This window comes from Oncorhynchus nerka, linkage group LG11 (genome assembly GCF_034236695.1).
Source record: "Oncorhynchus nerka isolate Pitt River linkage group LG11, Oner_Uvic_2.0, whole genome shotgun sequence".
NCBI classification, from domain to species: Eukaryota; Metazoa; Chordata; class Actinopteri; order Salmoniformes; family Salmonidae; genus Oncorhynchus; species Oncorhynchus nerka.
Genome location: NC_088406.1, coordinates 42,534,622 through 42,556,427, shown reverse-complemented (window position 1 = coordinate 42,556,427; position 21,806 = coordinate 42,534,622). Strand labels below are relative to the sequence as shown.

General features: G+C 43.3%; 3 protein-coding genes across 8 annotated transcripts in view; 1 reads left to right on the top strand and 2 right to left on the bottom strand.

Moving 5' to 3' along the window:
• Positions 1-2,931: 2,931 nt before the first annotated feature.
• Positions 2,932-4,832, bottom strand: LOC115136898 (large ribosomal subunit protein mL44-like). The gene is made up of 4 exons (XM_029672791.2): positions 4,617-4,832; positions 3,970-4,438; positions 3,659-3,837; positions 2,932-3,409 (listed from the first exon to the last, which is right to left on the bottom strand). Exons 1-4 carry the CDS (start codon positions 4,790-4,792, stop codon positions 3,208-3,210), a joined length of 1,026 nt encoding a protein of 341 aa, XP_029528651.1. The 5' UTR covers positions 4,793-4,832; the 3' UTR covers positions 2,932-3,207.
• Positions 4,833-5,337: 505 nt separating this feature from the next.
• Positions 5,338-10,445, bottom strand: LOC115136899 (mitochondrial fission factor homolog B). 4 transcript variants are annotated; one of them, XM_029672792.2, is made up of 8 exons: positions 10,249-10,445; positions 9,331-9,545; positions 8,949-9,121; positions 8,525-8,616; positions 7,592-7,756; positions 6,755-6,811; positions 6,320-6,410; positions 5,338-6,195 (listed from the first exon to the last, which is right to left on the bottom strand). In XM_029672792.2, the coding sequence occupies exons 2-8, from the start codon at positions 9,539-9,541 to the stop codon at positions 6,064-6,066; spliced, it is 921 nt and encodes a 306-aa protein (XP_029528652.1). In that variant the 5' UTR covers positions 9,542-9,545; positions 10,249-10,445; the 3' UTR covers positions 5,338-6,063. The 4 variants fall into 4 exon arrangements, with proteins under 4 accessions (XP_029528652.1, XP_029528653.1, XP_029528654.1 ...); XM_029672793.2 differs by lacking the exon at positions 6,755-6,811 and having other exon boundaries at positions 10,249-10,444; XM_029672794.2 differs by lacking the exon at positions 7,592-7,756 and having other exon boundaries at positions 10,249-10,443.
• A 2,112-nt stretch (positions 10,446-12,557) lies between these two features.
• LOC115136897 (multiple epidermal growth factor-like domains protein 6) overlaps positions 12,558-21,806 on the top strand; it is a 92,337-nt gene continuing 83,088 nt past the window's right edge. For all 3 annotated transcript variants that reach the window (XM_029672790.2, XM_029672789.2, XM_029672788.2), the window contains exons 1-4: positions 12,558-12,842; positions 14,376-14,510; positions 14,889-14,998; positions 15,170-15,274. In XM_029672790.2, coding sequence (XP_029528650.2) covers positions 12,760-12,842; positions 14,376-14,510; positions 14,889-14,998; positions 15,170-15,274 — 433 coding nt within the window. In that variant the 5' untranslated portion in view covers positions 12,558-12,759. The remainder of the gene's footprint in view (positions 12,843-14,375; positions 14,511-14,888; positions 14,999-15,169; positions 15,275-21,806) is intronic.

Sequence of the window (21,806 nt, the reverse complement as noted above, 5' to 3'; positions counted from 1 at the left end):
TCACATCCTGTTGTCCCAGATCTAATAGACATCACATCCTGTTGTCCCAGATCTAAGAGACATCACATCCTGTTGTCCCAGATCTAAGAGACATCACGTCCTGTTGTCCTCTGGTCCCAGATCTAAGAGACATCACATCCTGTTGTCCCAGATCTAAGAGACATCACATCCTGTTGTCCCAGATCTAAGAGACATCACATCCTGTTGTCCCAGATCTAAGAGACATCACATCCTGTTGTCCCAGATCTAAGAGACATCACATCCTGTTGTCCCAGATCTAAGAGACATCACATCCTGTTGTCCCAGATCTAAAGAGACATCACATCCTGTTGAACCACAACAATCAAACTACTGGGACGTATTTAACATCAGGATTGAGTAGTGTGGACAGGGTAGTGTGGACAGGGTAGTGTAGACAGGGTAGTGTGGACAGGGTAGTGTGGACAGGGTAGTGTGGACAGGGTAGTGTGGACAGGGTACAGTGGACAGGGTACAGTGGACAGGGTAGAGTGGACAGGGTAGAGTGGACAGGGTAGTGTGGACAGGGTAGTGTGGACAGGGTATTGTGGACAGGGTAGTGTGGACAGGGTAGTGTGCATCCCAAATGGCACCCTATTCCCTAATATTGTGCACTATTTTTGGACCAGAGCCCAAGTCAAATCAAATGTATTTATAAAGCCCTTCGTACATCAGCTGATATCTCAAAGTGCTGTACAGAAACCCAGCCTAAAACCCCCAAACAGGAAGCAATGCAGGTGTAGAAGCACGGTGGCTAGGAAAAACTCCCTAGTAGTGCACTATATAGGGAGTAGGGTCCTACTTGGGATGTAGCCCTACAAAAGCAGATGGAGACGTAGTAACCTTGGGTCAGCAAGAGATTACAACACACCAAGAGATAACCACACAGCTCACCGTTATGGAGATACCACACCAAGAGATAACCACACAGCTCACCATTATGGAGATACCACACCAAGAGATAACCACACAGTTTACCGTTACGGAGATACCACACCAAGAGATAACCACACAGCTCACCATTATGGAGATACCACACCAAGAGATAACCACACAGTTTACTGTTACGGAGATACCACACCAAGAGAAACAGAACTTACCATTATGGAGATACCACACCAAGAGAACAACACAGCTCACCATTATGGAGATACCACACCAAGAGAAACAGAACTTACCATTATGGAGATACCACACCAAGAGAACAACACAGCTCACCATTATGGAGATACCACACCAAGAGAAACAGAACTTACCGTTACGGAGACACCACACCGTCTTTCTGACGCCGAGCCTCACCAAGTGTGGACATGGAAAATAGTTCTTGCCTTAACACATTTTTTTTTAATGGTAAATGGAAAACCACATGGAAATTTGCCCCCCTGCCACCCCACCCCCATTTTTAAGCTGCTGCTGCTCTGTTTATTATCCATGCATAGTCACTTTACCTCTACCTACATGTACATATTACCTCAATTACCTTGACTAATCTGTTCACCCACACATTGACTTTGTACCTGTACCCTCTGTATGTAGCCTCACTACTATTATTTTATTGTTGCTCTGTAATTATTAGTTATTTTTCAAATGTATTTATTTTTTTACTTCAGTTTATTTTAGTAACTACTTTCTTAAAACTGCATTGTTGGTTAAGGGCTTGTAAGTAATCATTTCACTGTCGTATTCACCGCATGTGACAAATCAAATTTGATTTGAACTCCAAGGGTGACTAGGTCCCACTGAGTAGCCTACATCGGAGAGAAGATCTGCTTTGACAGCTTACCTTGGAGGACACTGGCTTAAAATAGGTAAAGAGTACAGGGCATATATTCATAAAGCATCTCAGAATAGGTATGCTGATCTAGGATGAGGTTGCCCCTCTTGTCAATATGATTCAAAAGTCAAAACTTAGCCTAGATCAACATTCCTACTTGAGATGCTTTTTGAATCCAGGCCAAGAAACAGTCTCTCAATAGAAATGTATCAGTGCAGATCAATAAGTGCAGATGATCATTTTAAGACAAAATACAGATGAACATGAATGAGGATGCAACCCCTTCTACCCTGCTCTGTGATCCTAGTGATTAATATATTGGGATGTAGGCCTATTAGGGCTGGCCTACACTTCTTGCCTGCAGATAGAGCCCTTCATTCTCCACCTAAAGGCTAAATGACTGCTTTAAAAAAGAACAGACGAGAAAGAAGGAAGCTAGGCCCACAGGTTCTGCTGCCGATGCTTCGAGGGACCAGGGAGGGATGATAGCACAGTTGGCATGAAGTGGACCAGATGGAGAGTGAAACGAGTGTATATTACACACCCACATGTAACATCACTGTTCAGCCATGCTATATTCTGCTTGCAATCACTACAGATAAAATATTCAATTTGTAATAATGAATTGCAGAATCCAAATACTTTCTGTAAAAGTAATTTGAAGTAATAGACAGATTACCCAGTTGAGGTCAAAGAGCAATTATCCAGTTGGTTCCCAACCTGTGCAAATAAATGCACAATAAAAGTGCATTTGCAAAGTGCCAAAACGGGTGTCTATACTGGTGTCAAGACTTTTCATAGTAAAATACAGCTTTAATAAACCAGGCCAGACACTTAAGTCGAGTTCTCACTCCAAGTTCTGCCGATTGGTTGCAGTGGCATTAGCAGAGGATAAAAGAGGGAGCCACATCTCCCACTATGGATGTCAGGGACATTATCCTGGCAACCAATCACAGCAGGTGATCCCGACTAGCCCAAAAATGACCTTCCAATGTATAGTGTCGTGGATCCTACTCTTGTGATATCAATCCAGATATTTTGCACATCGCTAACCCATGTTTCTTTTTAGAGCAGACTAATGTCAACTGCTGTGGGACAGTCATACATTAATGAATAACACCCAATAATATGCAGACAGGTTAAACCAAAGATGGTATAATAAACATTCTTTCAAGAGACATGCTCAGGGATACGCATACATTTTGTTTTTACATCAATAATATATTACACAAAAAAACATTATTTTGCCAAAGGACAGTCCTCTAATTTAAAGGGCTGAGCAGACCACATAGTTTGGAGGGTATCCCTAGGTCTAGGTTTATGAGTCTGTGGGAGGTTGGTCCTGATAGGCTAAGGGAACCGCTTGACTTTGACCCTCTGGCATGTCATGAGCTGTCATCAACTGATGGAAGACATTATAGTGCTTGGGGTGACATGTCCTTTAGCTGCTGCTGATGGATTGAGGGTAGGAGTCCGAGCTGCTCCTCTGCTGCAGAGAAGTTAGAGGGTCTCCGGTTCTCAGTGCAGCCATAGATTTTCCTCAGGGCCACGCGTGCTGCCTCCTCCTCTGCAGCCAGAACTGTCTCCCCTGGAGCCTCTGCAAAAAGCTTCTTATCACTGAGGACACAAACACACACACTCACTCAGTAGCATAATCAATAAACAACAAACTACCGGCAGAACACTAACACACACCTCTCACACTCCATAAGTAACGGCAAGAGTTTTTCCTGATCATCTGTCCAGACCAGGGAAAAAATACTTTAGGTCCTGGGTCACAGCGTATTCCTGGTCAGGTCTCGTGATCAGGAAAACCGTGTGGCTTTATCAGGAGGCATACGGATGGGAGTGGACAGTGAGGCGTACCTGTACAGCCCTACAAAGTAGAGTGGGAGCACGGTGCCGGCACCGGCCGACCTGGTGAGACGAGGCTCTGGGAGGGCCACGTTCCTCTTGGACAGCTCCTCCACCAGCAGCCCCATGGGGTTCACCACCGACCACATTTCAAATAGGTCTTTACCTACCAACTGGGTGACCAGGAAATCCTGGTGGGAGAGAAGAGGGTATGGGAGGTGTGATCATCTTTAGATACACAAGCAATCTAATGTTCATTTGAAATGTTTAATCTTAACCGTTAGTTGGGTGTGTGTTGAAAGTTGTGCGGATCTTCCTCTTACCCGAAGGAAAAGGCCTGCTCTCTCAGCTCCACTGCTCTCCTGGAGTGCTCCGATCACAGCGAGGAACGTACTGTGCAATACTTCATCAGGGACAGGGAATTGAGCGCTCATAGTTAGGTCCTCGATGGCGAGGTTCCGCGCCACATGGCAAACTACTGGATGACTGGTCAGGTGGTTGACAATGGCAACCACTCCTTTGCTGGGCAGGCTAGGGAAGCTGGCCCTGCACCAGTCAGACAGGAAGCTTTTGGTGAAATCCAAGCCCTGTGTGTTCAGCTGAATGTTGTCCCCCAGGACCAGAGCGGCCGTTTCAGAGTCCACGCCGAGTGCCTGTCTCCTCTCTTTCTCTGACTGAATGTAACAGGGGTTCACGAAGGCTGTCTTCAGGAGCTCTGGGGAGAAGTTTTCTTTAAGGCGGCTGCTGAATGCCTGTACTTCTGCATGGTAGTCCCAGTTAGGTTTTTGAGAGCTAGGAGACAGAGCATAGAGACATTAATAACTATCACCATGGTGCATGAAATCAGTATGTACCCAAGATACAGTAGTCTTCTATATTGGCTATAATATAGTAATTTCAGCTAACGTTAACTATGAGCACCAACACAAATGGCCTTGACTTGATCCCAAGGTATCTTAGCTATCATTACCGTGGCTTAGGTGGTGGAAGCCCTTCTATATTCAACTTTCTTTCCATCAAAAGAGTGTATGCTTTCATCCATCGCTTCTTCTCTCGGGTCTGTGTAAGGAGTACATTTCTACAAACATGATGATAGTGAATTCCAAACGTTAGCACACCACGACTTACAATGTATCCGGATGCCATGACAGTTTCTGACGGCGTGTAACAATAAATACGGTCCGGACAGCAACCCTAACGCGCTAAGTTTGTTCCAGTTTAGAAAATGATCGAAGAGGGTTCCAACTTCCAACCATAGACGTGATTCCAATTGACATTGTAATCACAATATACATAACATACTAATGAAGTGTTACGGAGTAGTGACCTACATTTAGTTCAACTAGTAATTTAATTATATTTAGCAGTAGCTTGGTGTTTAATAGGCTAAATCACATTGTGTTCAAAAGGCTAAATTACATTCTTTAACATCTGACCCAAGAGTGATATGTTCTTGCAATTTGTAGTCTATGACATTTAGACGTGATAATTGTTCATGAAGTAGTTTGGAGGTTGTGAACTAACTAAGTAACTTTAGTTAATGATGCCATATTTTTCTCAATGGTAGCTTTAGCGTATCTTAACTTGTGTGAAGTAATTGGTAGCTCCGTAAACTATATTTTCATAGTAGCTTCCAACACTGCTAATTTAATACCAGTAACAACTAATATATCTAAACTCAAACATCAGAATTTACTATTTTGTCATTTATTCAAATAAAATTGTATGAATCTCAGCATAATATGCTGGCACATTATGACTAAAAACTACAACCAATTTGGAAACATTGTGCTCCAGCCAGCGAGTTCTTGGTAAAAAAAAAGGTAGGAACTGAAGATAAAATATGAGAAATAGCATATCATGTCTATGGCTTGGTGGATATGGGCCATACATAATGAATCAAAATGGTGTAATAGCAATAGTGTGACTGTTTCCTTTCAGTATTATACATCAATTAAACCCATGAGAAAATGTAACATGATGTATTATCTTACAATTTAACAGTAGTACTTGACAACATTTTTACATCTTTTCACATCACTCCAGTCCCAAATAAATATTTAACATATGTAGCCCATTTTGATTTGTCTCCACTGTGGCTTATTTTTTCCTTTTCTTTAGACCTCTTATCTGTTGGAAATGCCTCGGGGGCAATGATTACAACTGAGTAACATTAAGAAATATTTACAGCCAAGTCAAGCGTTGCTTCTTAAGCCAAAAAAACAAAAACAATTATATAGCATTGTACATGTACATGGTTACAATAAAATTAAATGAAAACAAACATCCCATTACCCAATAACAAGGCCATCCAGCGATGGGACTAAGTGCAGAGAGTACATTTTGCTAACATTTGACACATAGAAGAGGAGAGGCTTTGTTCTCCACTCTCTGACAGTGGATCCGAGGAAAGGGTTCTAGCGGCGGAACCAAACCCAGCTGTTGATAAGCCAGAAGGCTACGGTGACGGAGTACATGATCATCTCACGCTTGGCCCTCTCCTTGTTCTCCTCTTCTATGAGCTGGAGCCTCCGGTTCAGCTTGATGATCTATAGGCACACCAATGAAAATCACATCAACACCACCAATCAATATAGCCAAAATAAAACATGTGGGCTTAATGATATACCTTCCATAGAAGTACAGTACAGTCTAAATGTATTAGGAGCAGACCTGCCGTCGAAGTGTTGCTGCATCTACGACAGCCATGTCATCAGGAGCCATGGAGACATCCAGAGTAGTGTCTAGAGTGGCCAGGGCAAACCTTGGGTGAAGAGAAATAGACCAAACACATCCTGGTTAACCATTTCTATCATGGATCAGGCATGATGATCTTTCCGATCGTTGATCAATAATGATGTAAAAGACAGATTGTCAAACAATTATTGTCCATGTATTTCTATTATAAATAAATGTACAATACATTGACAACAGTTCAATAGACATGCATTATTCATTGCCCAATTATCTTCTCAACTATTATTGACAGCAACACTCATCCTCTTCTGACAATAACTATGGCCTATATGATGAAAGGAAAGAGAGAGGAGGAAAAAGAACGGAGAGGGAGAAAGAGAGGGGTGAAGTCTACGTGCCAGGTGGAGTTACCTGGATTCATGCAGAGGGTTAGAGGTCAAGGCAGACCCCCCTCGCAGTGATGGCTTGCTGAAGAAGGCAGAAACAGGGAAGGGAGAGAGGAAGCAATAGAGATAGAGCAGCATACCAAACAGTGTCTCACACATGCAATCCCAAAGTCTCTCACACTCACTCTTGAAATTCGTAGTTCCAATGTCTCATGACTTTGATCATTCAGTGTAAAACAGACTACCAATATATTCATCTCCAATACACTTCTCCTCAGAGAGTAGACAATACACATCACTATATAGGTTGGCTGTTGACATTGCTTGATAATGGCCTTACAGCACATGGATCGAGCAAGAACAGCACTAACTTAAAACTCTACTGTTTTCAATGAAAATATGACTTCGCTCCACACACTACTCTCCTCTCAACCAATTCAGTCAAGCACTGAGTGAGGCCACAGCTCAATAACAGCACATCAGACAAAGTCAATCTTGATTTGCAATGATAAATAAATATACATCATGACATATTATTAGTGTTACTGCGTGTTACAAATCACCAGGTGATCCCTACCCATTGCCCCAAAAGAAATGATTCAAATACGGTCAAGACAAATCATTTTGTTCATTGAGCAAATGTCCAAATTATACGATTATAATTTTTGTTCAATTGTCCAACAGCCGAGAACTGATTTGATGACCCTGTCCATGCGAAAGAGACAACAGCAGGGACTTCATTGCCTCAGAGAGGATTAAAACAATTGTATTGTATTGAATTGAGGGGTTAATCTCTGCACGGTGAGCAGAGTGGGAGAGGTCAGCCTAGAGATGACCTTAAGAGGAGGGGTCATGGGGTCACCTGCGGTGGTTCTCGTCCAGAACCTCCAAGACCTGCTGGTAGGCCCGGCGCGTGGTGGACTGGATGAAAGAGAGAACGCCGCTAGCGCTGTACAGGTTCTGTTCGTCCTCGGCCATGGCAAGAGGGGGGCAGGCACGGAGAGGGGCTGAGAGGGACGGGGTCACACTGCCCCCACCAACATGAGTGGCCAAGCCAGAGAAAACAGAGCAGAGAGAGAGAGGGGGAGAGAGAGTGAAGGAGAGGGAGGGGAGAAAGACCATCCACACTTTACTCACTGTGCAGAGATAATAGCCACCAAAGAGTGACAGAGATGGTACTGATGGGGTGATGTCAAACAGATCATACTAGTGCACCACTGAACTATACTTAACCCTCTACCAGGAAGGGAGATACGGACACAAAAGCATGGAAAGGTCCTAATTAAGGTCCCAATGAGTCATCTCCCACAAAGATGCTCTGAACAAAATAGGACCCCCAAGGACTTTGTATAGTTAAATAAGCTTTTAAAAAATGAAATGGTTCTATGCCATGTTTACTGTAAGGTGCCTCTCCCTGGTACAGGGAGATTCATAGGTTAATAGTGAAGAGAATTAAGAGTAAGTTTTAGTACCATACTCAGGACAGGAGGGACCTGCACTAATCTCACACTGACACAGAACTGCAACAGCACAGGGTGCAGACCCAGATACAACTACCAACCAAACAGGCTACAGAGTGGGCAACACCACCGGCTAGAAACAGACACCCAACTACAGCCAAATCATTATCACAACAAATGAACAGAGTGAGAGATAGACAAACAGGCCAGCAGACAGGGAAAACCACTAGACAGATGGAAGGAAGAAGAACAGGCTTGCGGAAGAGGAGAGGGGTGTGGTGGTGGATTGTGGATTGCACTACTGGGGTGTGGACCACAGTTGATAGGCTACTTACGTTGAATCGTTTCTGGCAATCTGGCTATTGCGACGGACAGTGGTGTTCTCGCTGGCTGAACGTTCCCGCCGCAACCGCCCTTGCGAACGCACCTATTAGGAGTGGAGAACACATAAATACTGATATCCTCTTCCCGTAAAATACTGACTTTGCCGTCACTTTCAAATAAACTCCCCATTGTCAGTGTAGAGGAAGTGGTTCTATGAACTATGCTCACAAGACAAATGGCTTTGCCAGAGATCTGAACATTTGTGTAAGCTCACAGAACTAATGTCTAGGCTTTAGCTCAGAGGGCTAGCACAGTCTTGAGCTGATTGGATGACCAGGGTTTGATACCGCTTGTTCACACATGCCTGGTCCATTGCATCACCCCATCAGTACGATCTCTGTCCATTTATAGACTCTCCCTCCCCCACTATCTTACCTCCTCACTGGGCTGGGCTGGGGCTGCACTGCGCTCCATTTCCATGAAGTCCAGCGGCCGCTCATTGAGGGTGAGGACCCGAGGAGGGGTCTTCAGGGACAGGCTCTCTAGCGGGGTGGACTGGATCAGGTCCAGGTCTCTGGGTCTCGGGAACTGGGAGTCCTCACTATCTCCTGAGAAAAGCAGTCAGGCAGGGTGTCACATAAGGGCCAATACAGGGTTTTGTTCAGTAAGACTAAAATTGTTTACAATGGAAAACGAAACTAGAGTCACTGAGAACCCCATCCATTTGAAATCAATTGATCCTGTTTTGAGCCTAATGAACATGGCCCAGGAGTATCAACACTACAAAGACCCTATGGAGGACCAACGTAATAGCTACCGGACATTACGATCCTCTCTGGGACCTGCATCATGACGTTCTGCAGGTCACGTGAGCCTGCCTCTGGGTTGTCATGACCGTAGGGGCCCATTTTGAGCATCTCTGGAATCCTCATGCGTTGGCTGATGCCCTCTGTGTACTCCAGCTCGTAGTGGATGCGGTTAATCTCCGCCATCTCTGCAGTAGGAGAGGGGAATGCTGCTCCGTTCATTTGGCTGGAAATATATGAAGAAAAAATATTTTCACTTTCAATATCAGCTGACCCAACTAACTGGTTACACAATATAGTTTGGGATTCCCTTTGACAACAATAATACAATGGCAAGCAAGTTTTACTTTATCTGTTAAAAGAAGAGGTCCTAACATAAATGGGTATCCATGTAGCCACATATAAGGTTATTTTTAACTATACCCCAGGAAACCTTGATGGTGATGGTCTTCTTTATGAATTAAAATAGAACGAATTCTCGTGTCGCCATCGTGTGATAAGAATAAAAGGAGCATCCGAATCAACGGCTTGAATGCATTTCCACTCTCCAGATGAGGACCACTTACTACTGTAAGTTTGGTATTAGTATTTTCACCAATGAAACCAAAGTAGACATTGGATGGCTGGAATATCAACAAAAATAATAGCTCGCTATGTCTCGAGCTGGCTAGCAAGCTATCTAAGTTAGCTAGCTATTTCTGTTGGTGCGCTTACGGTTTGTAATGTTTACCGAAATATAGCCCCATAAATGCAATTCCAAACATTATTCAACGAGTAGCAAGCTAACTACTGACTGCGGCCTGACCAGATACTTTGAAATGTCTGTATGACAGACAGTTAGCTAACACGTCACTAGCATGCTAGCTTTTCGAAACACCATTTCTAGCTGACAAGCAAGCTGGCTGATAGTAGTAGCTAGCTGGCCTTACCCTTTGGTTTGTTCTTCTCCCAGGTATTAAATATACGTGCAAAAACGGATATGGTCTAGCTGAAGATTCAAGGGTGCATTACAGATGATGTAGCATCTTTAGATGTTGATTCCAGGAGGCTGAAAGGGACAACAACGTACACTACCGCCCTGAATGAATGTCATGGATGGTGGACCCAAACAGGAAGTTGGTCACGTCACATGTTTTCCATACTGTAAAATACCTGTTATAATATCTGTGATAATGATTTCTACAGTGGTGGAAAAAGTACCAAATTGTCATATTTGAGTAAAAGTAAAGATACCTTAATAGAAAATGACTCAAGTAAAAGTAAAAGTGATCCAGTAAAATACTACTTGGGTAAGAGTCTAAAAGTATTTGGTTTTTATTTAAGTATCAAAAGCAAATGTAATTTCTCGAGTATCAAAAGTAAAAGTATAAATCATTTCAAATTCCGTATATTAATCAATCCAGACGGCACCATTTTCTTGCGTTTTTAAATTTAAATATAGCCAGGGCCATACTCTAACACTCACACATAATTGACAAACGAAGCATTTGTGTTTAGTGAGTCAGCCAGATCAGAGGCAGTGGGGATGACAATGGATGTTCTGTTGTGCGTACATTTGACTATTTTCTAGTCCTGCTAAGCATCCAAAATGTGTCAGGGAAAATGTAAGGAGTAAAAAGTACTTTTTTTTTTTTTAGGAATGTAGTGAAGTAAAAGTAACTAGTCAAAAATATAAATAGAAAAGTAGATACCATAAAAACTACTTAAATAATACTTTAATGTATTTTTACGTAAGTACTTTACACCACTGGATTTCTGCACTCACGTGGTGGGTACTTATTAACCATGGGTCAAAACATATTTAAGCAAACGTTTTTATTGTTTGATCATAAGAATGAATAGATTTCCCTAAAATGTTGCCTGATGTATTACTAACGGATACAAATGATTTAGCCTACTCATTCAGCAGTTTTATCACAATTATTTGAGGGTTGGACCATGTGCAGAGATTGAGAGGGAGATAGAGAGAGAGTTAAAGAGAGTATGGATGCAGAGATTATAGAAGACACTGTGAAAATGCTCTACAAACTGCTGGAGAAGATCCATAAGTAGGGAGAGAAGGTGGAAATAAAAGAGGATGTGTTGGAGAAGGCAAGGAGTGGAGAGTGAAAAGGAGGAAATGAAGAAGAAGAAGGAGGGGTAGAGAGGAAGGAGAAGGTGGCAATGCAGAGATGGGTGGTGAGGGAGTAGGTAGTGATGAAAGACAAGGGGCTGGAAAAGCAGAAAGAGAAACTGGAGAAAAAGAGCAAGAAGCTAGACATATTGGAGAAAGTTGGAAAGTTGGGAGTTGGAAAAGAAGAAAGAGAAGTTGGAGAGGAAGAATAAGATAATGGAAAGGTTGAAAGTGGATGTGAATAAGAGAAGGTAGAATATTACAAGAACAGGAGAGATTATTAAACAATTAAGTGAATGAGATTGACAAAATAAAAGTAGATGTCAAAGAGAAGACAAAGGAGGAGACGCAGAAAGTGACAGGTGGAGTTGAAGTGATGGAAGGAGAAGATCGAAAGAGAAGACAAAGGAGGAGACGCAGAAAGTGACAGGTGGAGTTGAAGTGATGGAAGGAGATGATCGAAAGAGAAGACAAAGGAGGAGACGCAGAAAGTGACAGGTGGAGTTGAAGTGATGGAAGGAGATGATCGAAAGAGAAAAAAAAAGTGGAGCGAGAGGGAGAAGTTTGAGAAGAGGAAGAGTAGGATGGAGAGAAAAACCACACACATAAAGCCCTTCATGAACCACTTTGCACTCAGCACTGTGAGCCTACATTTAAAAAAACATCTGTTAATTAATCTGAGAGAACCGCAAAGTTGCGCTGTAGGGTATTCTCCTATAACACACTGCAATTTATAAATGCACGATTCAACGACAACAACGATGGAGGTCGCTGTTTCCAAATCAACGCTTTTTAATTGAAACATCAATGAACTCTAACAAAACACTATCAAATAGGCCTACAGGCTCTAGAGAAAAAACTAATAAAGCGGGAAGGTGTCAAAAAGTCTTAGGGTTGGTAAATATTTTTGATCTCGTAAATAAATGTCGTAAATGGATCAATAATCAAACCAATCCGAATCTATTTAGTGTATGAAGTTCAAGTTCAATAGTCTGCACTTTTCATAGATCAAAATACACAGTTGAAAAGCTCTTAGTGGCGGAGAGCTGAGTAAAGATCGATCTCATTGGTGATGATAGCGACCCTCTTAGTGCTCGTGGGTGGTACTCCGGAACTCGTGTGAATAGAGCTCGTACGACGAAGGGGGATGGATGCAAGCAAAGGACAAGAAGACCCTCTCAAACTCTCTCAAACTCTCTAGACACGGGACAATTTGGAAGCATTGTAGTCCTGTTTCGATGCACATCATTATTTGACGGGACTATAGGAGATATTTACCTTCACCACATCACTCATTAATTTGTAGTCTTCCTTGTGTGAATGAGTCATGTTCTTGAACGTTTTAATGTGGTGCATGATAGCACTGGACACCGCGCGCATCGCATCATCTCTGGAGTTACAACCTGGCATGTGAGTGAATTTAGAGTTGCTCGAATATTGTATGTTGAATCATCTAATACATGAGCACACTACAGTCTTCACGTGTCTGTCTCTGAGACACATGAACATTTGAGTCTGTAAATAACCAAAGGAATAAATAGTCCATTTGGATTTCGCGGCTCTTCAATGGAAATGTGTTATTGCAGCATGTTTCAACATGCTTTTGGTTAAAGGGATCAACCACAGCCTCTTATCATGGTTATTAGGCTTTGTTGTCACTGTTTTCTACTGTTTGATACGAACGTTATATCTGTACGGTGTACTCTTGTCTTTTTTGACTGCACAACAGTAATCTGGATGCATTTGTCCTCTAGGCGTCGCCCTTTGTGGACCCCACGTAAAATAAACCATATTACTTTACCCGGCAAGCATGATATTATGCTGAGGATGTAAAGGAATGTGCATTTCTCGAGAGACTTCGCGAAAAGAATGAGGATATTTTCACGACTATAAGAGCCTAAAACTTCCCGTAGCTATTTCACCTAGCCTGCTGTCTATTGAACCCAGATGGTGTGTGCAGATGCAGAAATACACATTTGGACACAAGTGTGTTATATATCCCTGTTCTGACAACATCTTGATATATTTATGATGGATGGTATGTAGATATTCAGCTGCTGAATACCTTGGCATTTTCATTGGCGGATAGGAAGACATGCACAAAGTCACGGCACGCACACAAACAAGCGCACACATTCTGACATATTTTCTCTGACGAGATAATAAACTGGTATTGCCTGGGGAGTTTTATTGGTTGTTTATTGGGTATCTGGAACACTGTCCAAGTCTAGCAGAGTATTTGAGAACACGAGTCTAGGGAATTCTAAAGGAGAACAGACCAAAACCTAGACCACAGATGCAGATAGAATGGTTTTACTTTACATGATTTAACCCACAGCAGGTAACTCACAAGCCATCTAGAATGAGATACTCCTAACAATGGCCAATTATTGCTGAATTCAATCCAATTGCTAAATTCCCAGGTCTATCTGGTGCTGTGAATAGACATACGATAGCACATCTAGGTAATGTATGTCACTGTGTCTGTTGGAATGTGTGCACCTGCTTCCTCTTGGATTGTTTCAGTGTTTCCCCTGTGTCGGCGTGCTCCCTGGGAGACACACACACACACACACACCTCATCTGGGGTGAACACGCTGGGCACCTGTCAAGACGCTGGAGGGTCTGGAGCTGCTGGGTGGTTGATGATAAGGGTCAGCAACTCTGGTGTCAGAGGGAGGAGAGTAAAAACTCTCTCTCTCATTGACCTCAACCCTGACCCTCTCCTGTCCTGTGTACCCATCGCTAATAACTTGAAGGATATCTAAACCGCTCATCTCCATTTTTATGCCATTGTAAATCAATGATTCAATTGATGATAACAACATGGTATATAACAATGTAGCCCTAGTATCCAGAGTAATTATAGTGTTACTACACAGGTATACAAGCTACTTAATGTAAAGTGTTACAGACTGAACCGTCCTCTCTGTGTCTCTGCAGGCCTAACGTGTGTGCGGAGCAGGAGTTGTCCATGCTGGGTGCACGCCAGCCCTGTGTCCAGACCTTCACTCGGATGGTCAAGGTCTGGAAGCAAGGCTGCACCGGCCACCGCTGGTGTGTTGGCTACGAAAGGAGGTGAGTGGCACATCTTCTCCAATACCCTGTTGTTGTTGTTGTTGTTGATGTTGTTGGATAGTTGTACTCAGTCTCTCCTATCATAACTGGGCTCATACAGATGTAGGATCTTCATTTGAGCCAGTTTGCTACAGCAAGGAAATAATCCTGCAGCAACAGGAAATGTGAATTGTTGTGTGGATTATAATGAATGCACATTTTTGTAGGGCTTGAGGGAAAATCAAGTCTGAAATGTCAAAGTGGAATGACAAACTTCAGAAGCCTTTTAAAACATCAAATACACTACAAGATTAACATTTCCTGCATTGAAGGAAACTTCTCCTGCAACAGGTTGATCAAATTAAGATCCTACACCTATATGTCATTTCCTTTCTGCAGAACAGGCTACTACACAGCCTACAGGCAGGTGTACAGTATGGATGTGCACAGGGTGACCAGGTGCTGCCCTGGGTGGACACAGAGGGGCAAGGAGAGGGGCTGTTTGCACCGTGAGTTCAAAGTCAAACACTGAATATTACTTTTGTATTAAGACATGTATCTATGGACAAATTTAGCGCTATTGTACATATTAAATTCATTGTTGATGTGTTGTCGTGCCATGATGTGTATGAGCATTTGCAGGTGTTACTGGAGTGACCGATGTGCGTTGTGTTATACAGGGGTGTGTGCTGCTACTACCTGCTTCAATGGGGGCAGGTGTGCTGAGAGAGGTGACCAGATCTGTCATTGTCCTGTAGGCTTCCAAGGAACACGCTGCCAGTATGGTGAGTGAGTCATCATGGAGTCAGAGAAAGAGAACATGTTGTGGACACTTTGCCATGGTTTTGGGGGGTTTTGTGAGGGAAGCGGAGTGAGAGAATGGTAAAAATATGAGTGAGAGACAGAGAGGGAGAGAATGAGAGAGAGAGAGTGAGAAAGAGTGAATGAGAGGCCAGAGAAAAACACAGAATCCTTTTCGACTAAACACATCAACATTGTAAAGGTCAACGTTTTTTAAACTTCAGTGTCCACCCTGTAACCACTAGCCACCCCTTTGCGATGTATCCTTTTTACAGCCGAGCTGTGAGGCTGTGTGTAGATTAGTGAGTCCAGCCCTAGAGACTGACCTATATCCTTAAAGGAGAAAAAATGGTAAAGTCCTAATGGACACAGTGCAGACCTTGTGTTTTCACTTTGAAAAACATAAATGAGGGTTTCCTGTGGCTGCGATCGGCAGTGGCCGCTCAATGGGGGTTGCTGGGTAATTAGAGGTGGCAGAAGTGCGCTATGGGAGAAAATGGGTCCTTTGATGGCTGCTGCCCCGGGCGCTGGGGGGCTAACTCCCTGGGTAGGCCGTCGTTGTAAATAAGAATTTGTTCTTAACTGACTTGCCTAGTTAAATAAAGGTAAAATATATATTGTTTTAAACTCAACCCTGCCTCGATCCTCTGTCCTCCAGTCTGCAAGCTGGATTCTAATGAGGGTATGTGCAGTTTGAGCTTCTCACAGATGGAACAGACACTGCCTGTCTGGACACCAGGGCCTATATTGACATAAAGTCATCCCATAGAGTAGGATCTGATCTAGGATCTTTGACCTTTTAGATCCTAATGAATAAGATTATATGGACAGGTGGGAACCTGATCCTAGATCAGAACTCCAACTCTGAAACACTTTGTGAATATGGGCAAATGACTAGGATTCTGTAACGCTTCAGTGGTCCGTCCTGTTTATTCAAGCTAATCAGCAAGCAATCAAATAATTAAATATGAAAGCATACTAGTGGACTGTGGACTGTAAATATGAGAAGTAACCTGATCCAGAATTATTCTTCCTGTCTTTAAAATTCCCATGAACATCTCTTGATCTGCTCTCCTTTCCCTCTGACCCTCTGACCCCTAACACTCTGTCATCCGGCCAACAGCGAGAGGACAACGTTTGTTAGTTGATGTTCTAAGGAAGACTCCCGCCAAAAGAGATAACAGAGAACAATTAGTTACACCCCCTTACCATGCATATGCATGCACACACGCAAACATGCACGCATGCACTCAGGCACGCACACACACACATACACACACATACAAACACTGTGACACTGTCACAAGCACACACACATGCCTTCTCCACACACGCAGCAGAAGGAAAGTCCTGCCAGGGGTTCTCTTTGTTGCTCTTCCTCCGGCTGTGACATTTCACAGGGACGCATCAGTGTTTGTTTCTGATGGCTGCCCCGCTCGTTTGTTTGGAAAGAGCTGCTTGGGTTTTCAGGGAAGGGTGAACAACAGAGGGACACACACGTTAGTCAGGTGACAGGGAAGGGGGACAAAGATAAGCCTAGACTCATTTCCGTCAAGGTTTTTAGCATCCTGTGATTCGGTTCTCTCTGTGAACACAGAAGCTTTGACCTCTTATTCCTCCTCTCTCCCTTAACATCTTTCCTTCCTCCACCTCCCAGAGAGTAGATTTATCCTCCTCTCCAGCCAGAAGGTTTAAAGCAGGGCAGCAGCCATTTTCAGCCAGCTCTCACTGAGAGGGACACTGTTCCTCTGTATTGAGTCAAATGCATAAAAAGGTCAAGGGTTTAGGTTTAGAAGTTGTTAGGTTTAGGTCCAGGTTTAGTGTAATTTTAGAATAAAAAATATACCAATAGATACAAGGTGTGATTGTGATTAAAGGTGTGATCGAAGTAAGCTGCTTTTTGAGTTGGTGGATGTGGTTGAATGCAGCTCAATGACAGACTTGTCCCCATTTTTTTATATTTTCTAAAAGCAATGCCCATTCATATGCACATGCTCCAATGTTCCAAGTGCTATTCCAAAGTTATTCCCATGTAGTTTCAGAATATGGCCCACTCCAGCAGTGGAGGGTTGATTATCAGAGCTGAAACCATATTCCCATATCCGCCAGGTGAACTATGCCACAGGCTTTAAGATTGTCCACACCTTCTTTGAACCAGTCCAGGGTTGTGTTCATTAGGGCACAACGTAGCAATTGCAATGGAAATGTGAAAATGTCTACTTTACTCTGCTTCTGAGCATTTTCCTTGGTTTCGTGTTCCAGGTCAGCAGAGAGGCTTCAACATGCCAAGAGCTCTGTCAACTCACTCAGAGTAATGAAGCTGTGCTGTGTTGCTCAGAGATCCTGCCCTACCTGTCTCTGCTTCGCTGCAGTAGAGTTAGCCCTGCAGAACCATGCCTTGGCTTTCTGACTGCTAAACCTATTAAGGACAAGAAGACTGGAGAGGGGGAAGCTGTATAATGTTCTCCATGCTTTATTGGTTCTCTCCAGCATAGCATTCAGGTTTGGGGTGACCTAGATGTGAGTGTGGTGGTTGTAATACTATGGCGATTCTGCCTTGGTAAGAGAATTGTAGTCTTTGTGATGTCTTAATGACCAGCACAGCTTACGCAGATACAGTAAGTGTTTTATTTTGTTTAGTTAATATGATGTGTAAAGTATACCTATGCCAGTACCCAGTACCTGGGTTAGAGCATGAGGTAGTGGATGCAGAGCTGTTCTCTCATCTCTTTTAAAGGTAGACTCAGGCCTCCCGAGTGGCGCAGTGGTCTGCATCACAGTGCTAGAGGCGTCACTACATACCTGGGTTCGATCTCGGGCTGTATCACAACCGGCCGTGATTGGGAGTCCCATAGGACGGCGCCCAGCCGTTAGGGAAGGATTTGGCTTTACTTGGCTCATCGTGCTTTAGCGACTCCTTGTGGCGGTCCGGGTGCCTGCAAGCTGACCTCGGTCGTCAGGTGAACAGTGTTTCCACCGACACATTGGTGCGGCTGGTCCAGGTTAAGCGGGCGGGTGTTTGGCAGGTCATGTTTCAGAGGATGCATGACTTGACCTTCGCTTCCCGAGCATGTTGGAGAGTTGCAGCGATGAGACAAGATTGAAATTGGGGAGAAAAAGGTGGTAAATACCCCCCAAAAATATTTAATACAATTTTAAAAAGTATACTCAGTTGAATTGACTTTGCCACAAGCAGCACCACAGATATTGAGATGAGCGAGATAGAAAACTTTGCTCTCACACAGTCTCACACAGCGCATGTTACGGTGTGGTCGCCACGGGACCAAAACCGTGGAGAAAAGAGGAGAAGTTGAGTCTTGTGCTTCAACACTCTTAGTTATTGTGGAAATTGACCCACTATGCTGTTTACTTTCTGCATCTACGTCATATCGCTGAGTCTACCTTTAATAATTATAATAATATCATTCCATTAATCCACTAAAGTGTTTAAAGCTTTTTACATAAAGTTTAACACATTGGAGCCACCCCACAGTACTAATACAAACCAGGTTTGGTGGGTGAATGGGACGTTTATTTAGACTTGGGCCTCTGTTCCATACCTGGAGCCATGAACCCAGCAGTTGTAGTCGCTCAGGGAGAGCCACGCCCAGCTAGTCAGAAAGGAGAGGAGTGTTGAGCGAAGGGGCACACGATGGTGGCAGAATGTAGGGTAGACTTCAGAACATATCATTAGAAATATATCAGAATGTTAACATACAGTATATAACCATAGTATTTCAAGTGTCAAGGTTTTAATGTCACGTTCACAAGTACAGTGAAATGCCTCTCTTGCAAGCTCCAAACCCAACAATGCAGTAATCAATATCAATGTAGCACAAAAAATAACACAAGGTAGAACAAAAACACACAAGAAATAAAAATAAGAAATAAGAAGAACAAGAGAAAGTAAGTAATCATACTATCTAAATGCAGGGTCAGTTCCAGTAGCATATTTACAATGTGCAGGGATACTGAGTGACAGAGCTAGATATGTATAGGGGTAGCAACGACCATATTTTGACATATTCCAATGAGACCATCTCATGGTCAGACCATGAGAGAGATAGCACTATTATTTGATAATGTTGAGACTTTTATATTCTGCTGTGGATTTTGGATTTGTCAATGGTGGAGGGAATAGGGGAGTGGGAGAAAGAGTAGAGATAGACAGAGGGGAGAGAGCTAACCTCTCCAATGTAGATGAATGATGTTTCATTTCCTCCATCTTCCCTAATCCTGGTCTGTGTTGTGTAGAACAGATGTCTGGATAACATCCTCACACAGCAAGGAGGCACATAGGCCTCTCTCTGGATCTCAGACTGACTTTATCCACACTTTACCCAGCCCCCAGTCACCTGGAACCACAGGAGAACCATTAGATAACCACCAAAAATGTATGAATTACTGACCTCACGCCAGTGTGCCACAGGTAAATCAGTCAGCCTTTATGGGCCACAGTCTATGTACTTAAGGGCCTCACCCGCAATGGTATGTTATGGTCCGTATATTCATGTGGATGTTGTGGAACAGAAACAGTTAGCGATACCGAAAGGTATGTACACTAAAGCACCTGTTGACTGTCTCTTTCTCAGGCCTATGTGTTTGTGCCTGAACCGATCTGTAGATGGTCGATCCTAGTCTACTACAGTGCCTTAAGTATTCACACCCTGTGACTTTTTGTTGTGTTACAGCCTGAATTTCAAATTGATTACATTTTGGTTTTGTGTCACTGGCCTACACACAATACCCCATAATGTCAAATTGTTTACAAATTAATTTTAAAAATTAAGCTGAAATAATATCTTGGGTCAATAAGTATTCAACCTCTCTGTTATGGCAAACCTAAATAAGTTCAGGTATAAAAACTTGCTTAAAAATAATAACAAGATCACATAATAAGTTGCACGGACTCACTCTGTGTGCAATAATAGTGTTTTAACATGGTTTTTGAATGACATCTCTGTACACCAAACTTACAATTATCTGTAAGGTCCCTCAGTCAAGCAGTGAATTTCAAACACAGATTCAACCACAAAGACCAGGGAGGTTTTCCAATGCCTCACAAAGAAGGGCACCTATTGGTAGATGTTTTATTGTCTTTTTGCATATATTGAATATCCCTTTGAGCATAGTGTCATAGGAGGCCAATTGTCCACCTGCTTCTAATCACTGATGTCAGAGAACGCTATGCTAATGCAATCCTTCAGATTGTGACACGCGGCTTGCAGCATCGATGCTATGTGTTGTGGGTTGATGCCGCGGCCTCAGCGCTCTCCGCAATGTGTTAAACACATGATAGGTCTGAGACTTAGCCTGGCCAATTGGACCGGTATAATTGGCTAGGTTTACGGCTCTTGAGAACACTACCCTGTCTCACTTCGTTACGCTTTTGAACGGCCGGGCTTTGGTGAAACGACACGTCGGTCCGCAGGAAGTAAGGAAGCAGGAAACGAGCAGGGACAATGAAATGCTGTGGACAGGTCACATCTGGTTTTAGCCAGAAAAGGCTGATTTTGTTCAGGGTGTTTTTGTGAAAGACTATCATGGACAGTGCCTGGGGAATTTGCTGATCTCTTGCTTTTGGTGGATTATGCAGTGAAATGACTGAGCTGTGAAAGTCAAGAGTGTGTCTCTCACACATACTGTGTGTTCCTTCCAAGTCAGCCGATAGCTGCACCCCATCTGAGTTTGATCAGGTCCGTTTTATCTGTTAGAACAGAAACATTTCTGGTGTCGCAGCATGACATTTATCAAGTTCAAGTAAGAGAGTGGGGTTCCAGGGGTTAGTCACTTTCAGGTAGTTGGCTGACTGAGATTCTGTTTTTAGCACTCTGTAAAGATACTGATACTGCACATCTGAAGTTCTCAATTGTCCCCTAGATCTGTCAGTTATACAGAGAGAGATACTGTTAGACACTCTTCCCCCTTTCCCAGAGGCTCTGTTTCTCTCTCTCTCTCTCAGTAGGAGTTTCCTCGTAATGACTTGCTAGTTAGCAGACAGAAACAAATAGCCCAGGGCATTCTTTCTGTGGTACCTTGCTTGAATAACGTTCCTCTGTCTATGAGGAAATTAACCCTCTCGATCCATGTTTATTTCTCCCAGAGGCAAACATCCTGCTACATTGTGTGTGTGTGTGTGTGTGTGTGTGTGTGTGTGTGTGTGTGTGCGCGTGTGCGTGCGTACATGCGTGTGTGTGTGGAGACTTCCTGAACAAAGTCAAGCAAGTAGCACTGTCTGGGGTCTGAGACCACTGAGGACAGCTGCTAGTGATCTCCTGACTCTCCTACTTCTCAGCACTGGGGGACTGTGATGATGTGTGATTGTGTGTATATTTGGATAGCTCTGGGCAGAATCATACTTTGTAGACTAGAGAATCTGTGTATAATATGGCCCTGGAGAGTTGTGGTCAGACTATGCTCCCGGACATTCCAATCTTAATCAGACCTTAAGGAAATGAATCCTGGTGGACTGTGTCTATCATGTCTGACTGTCTCAGTGTTCTGTGGTGGCGATGG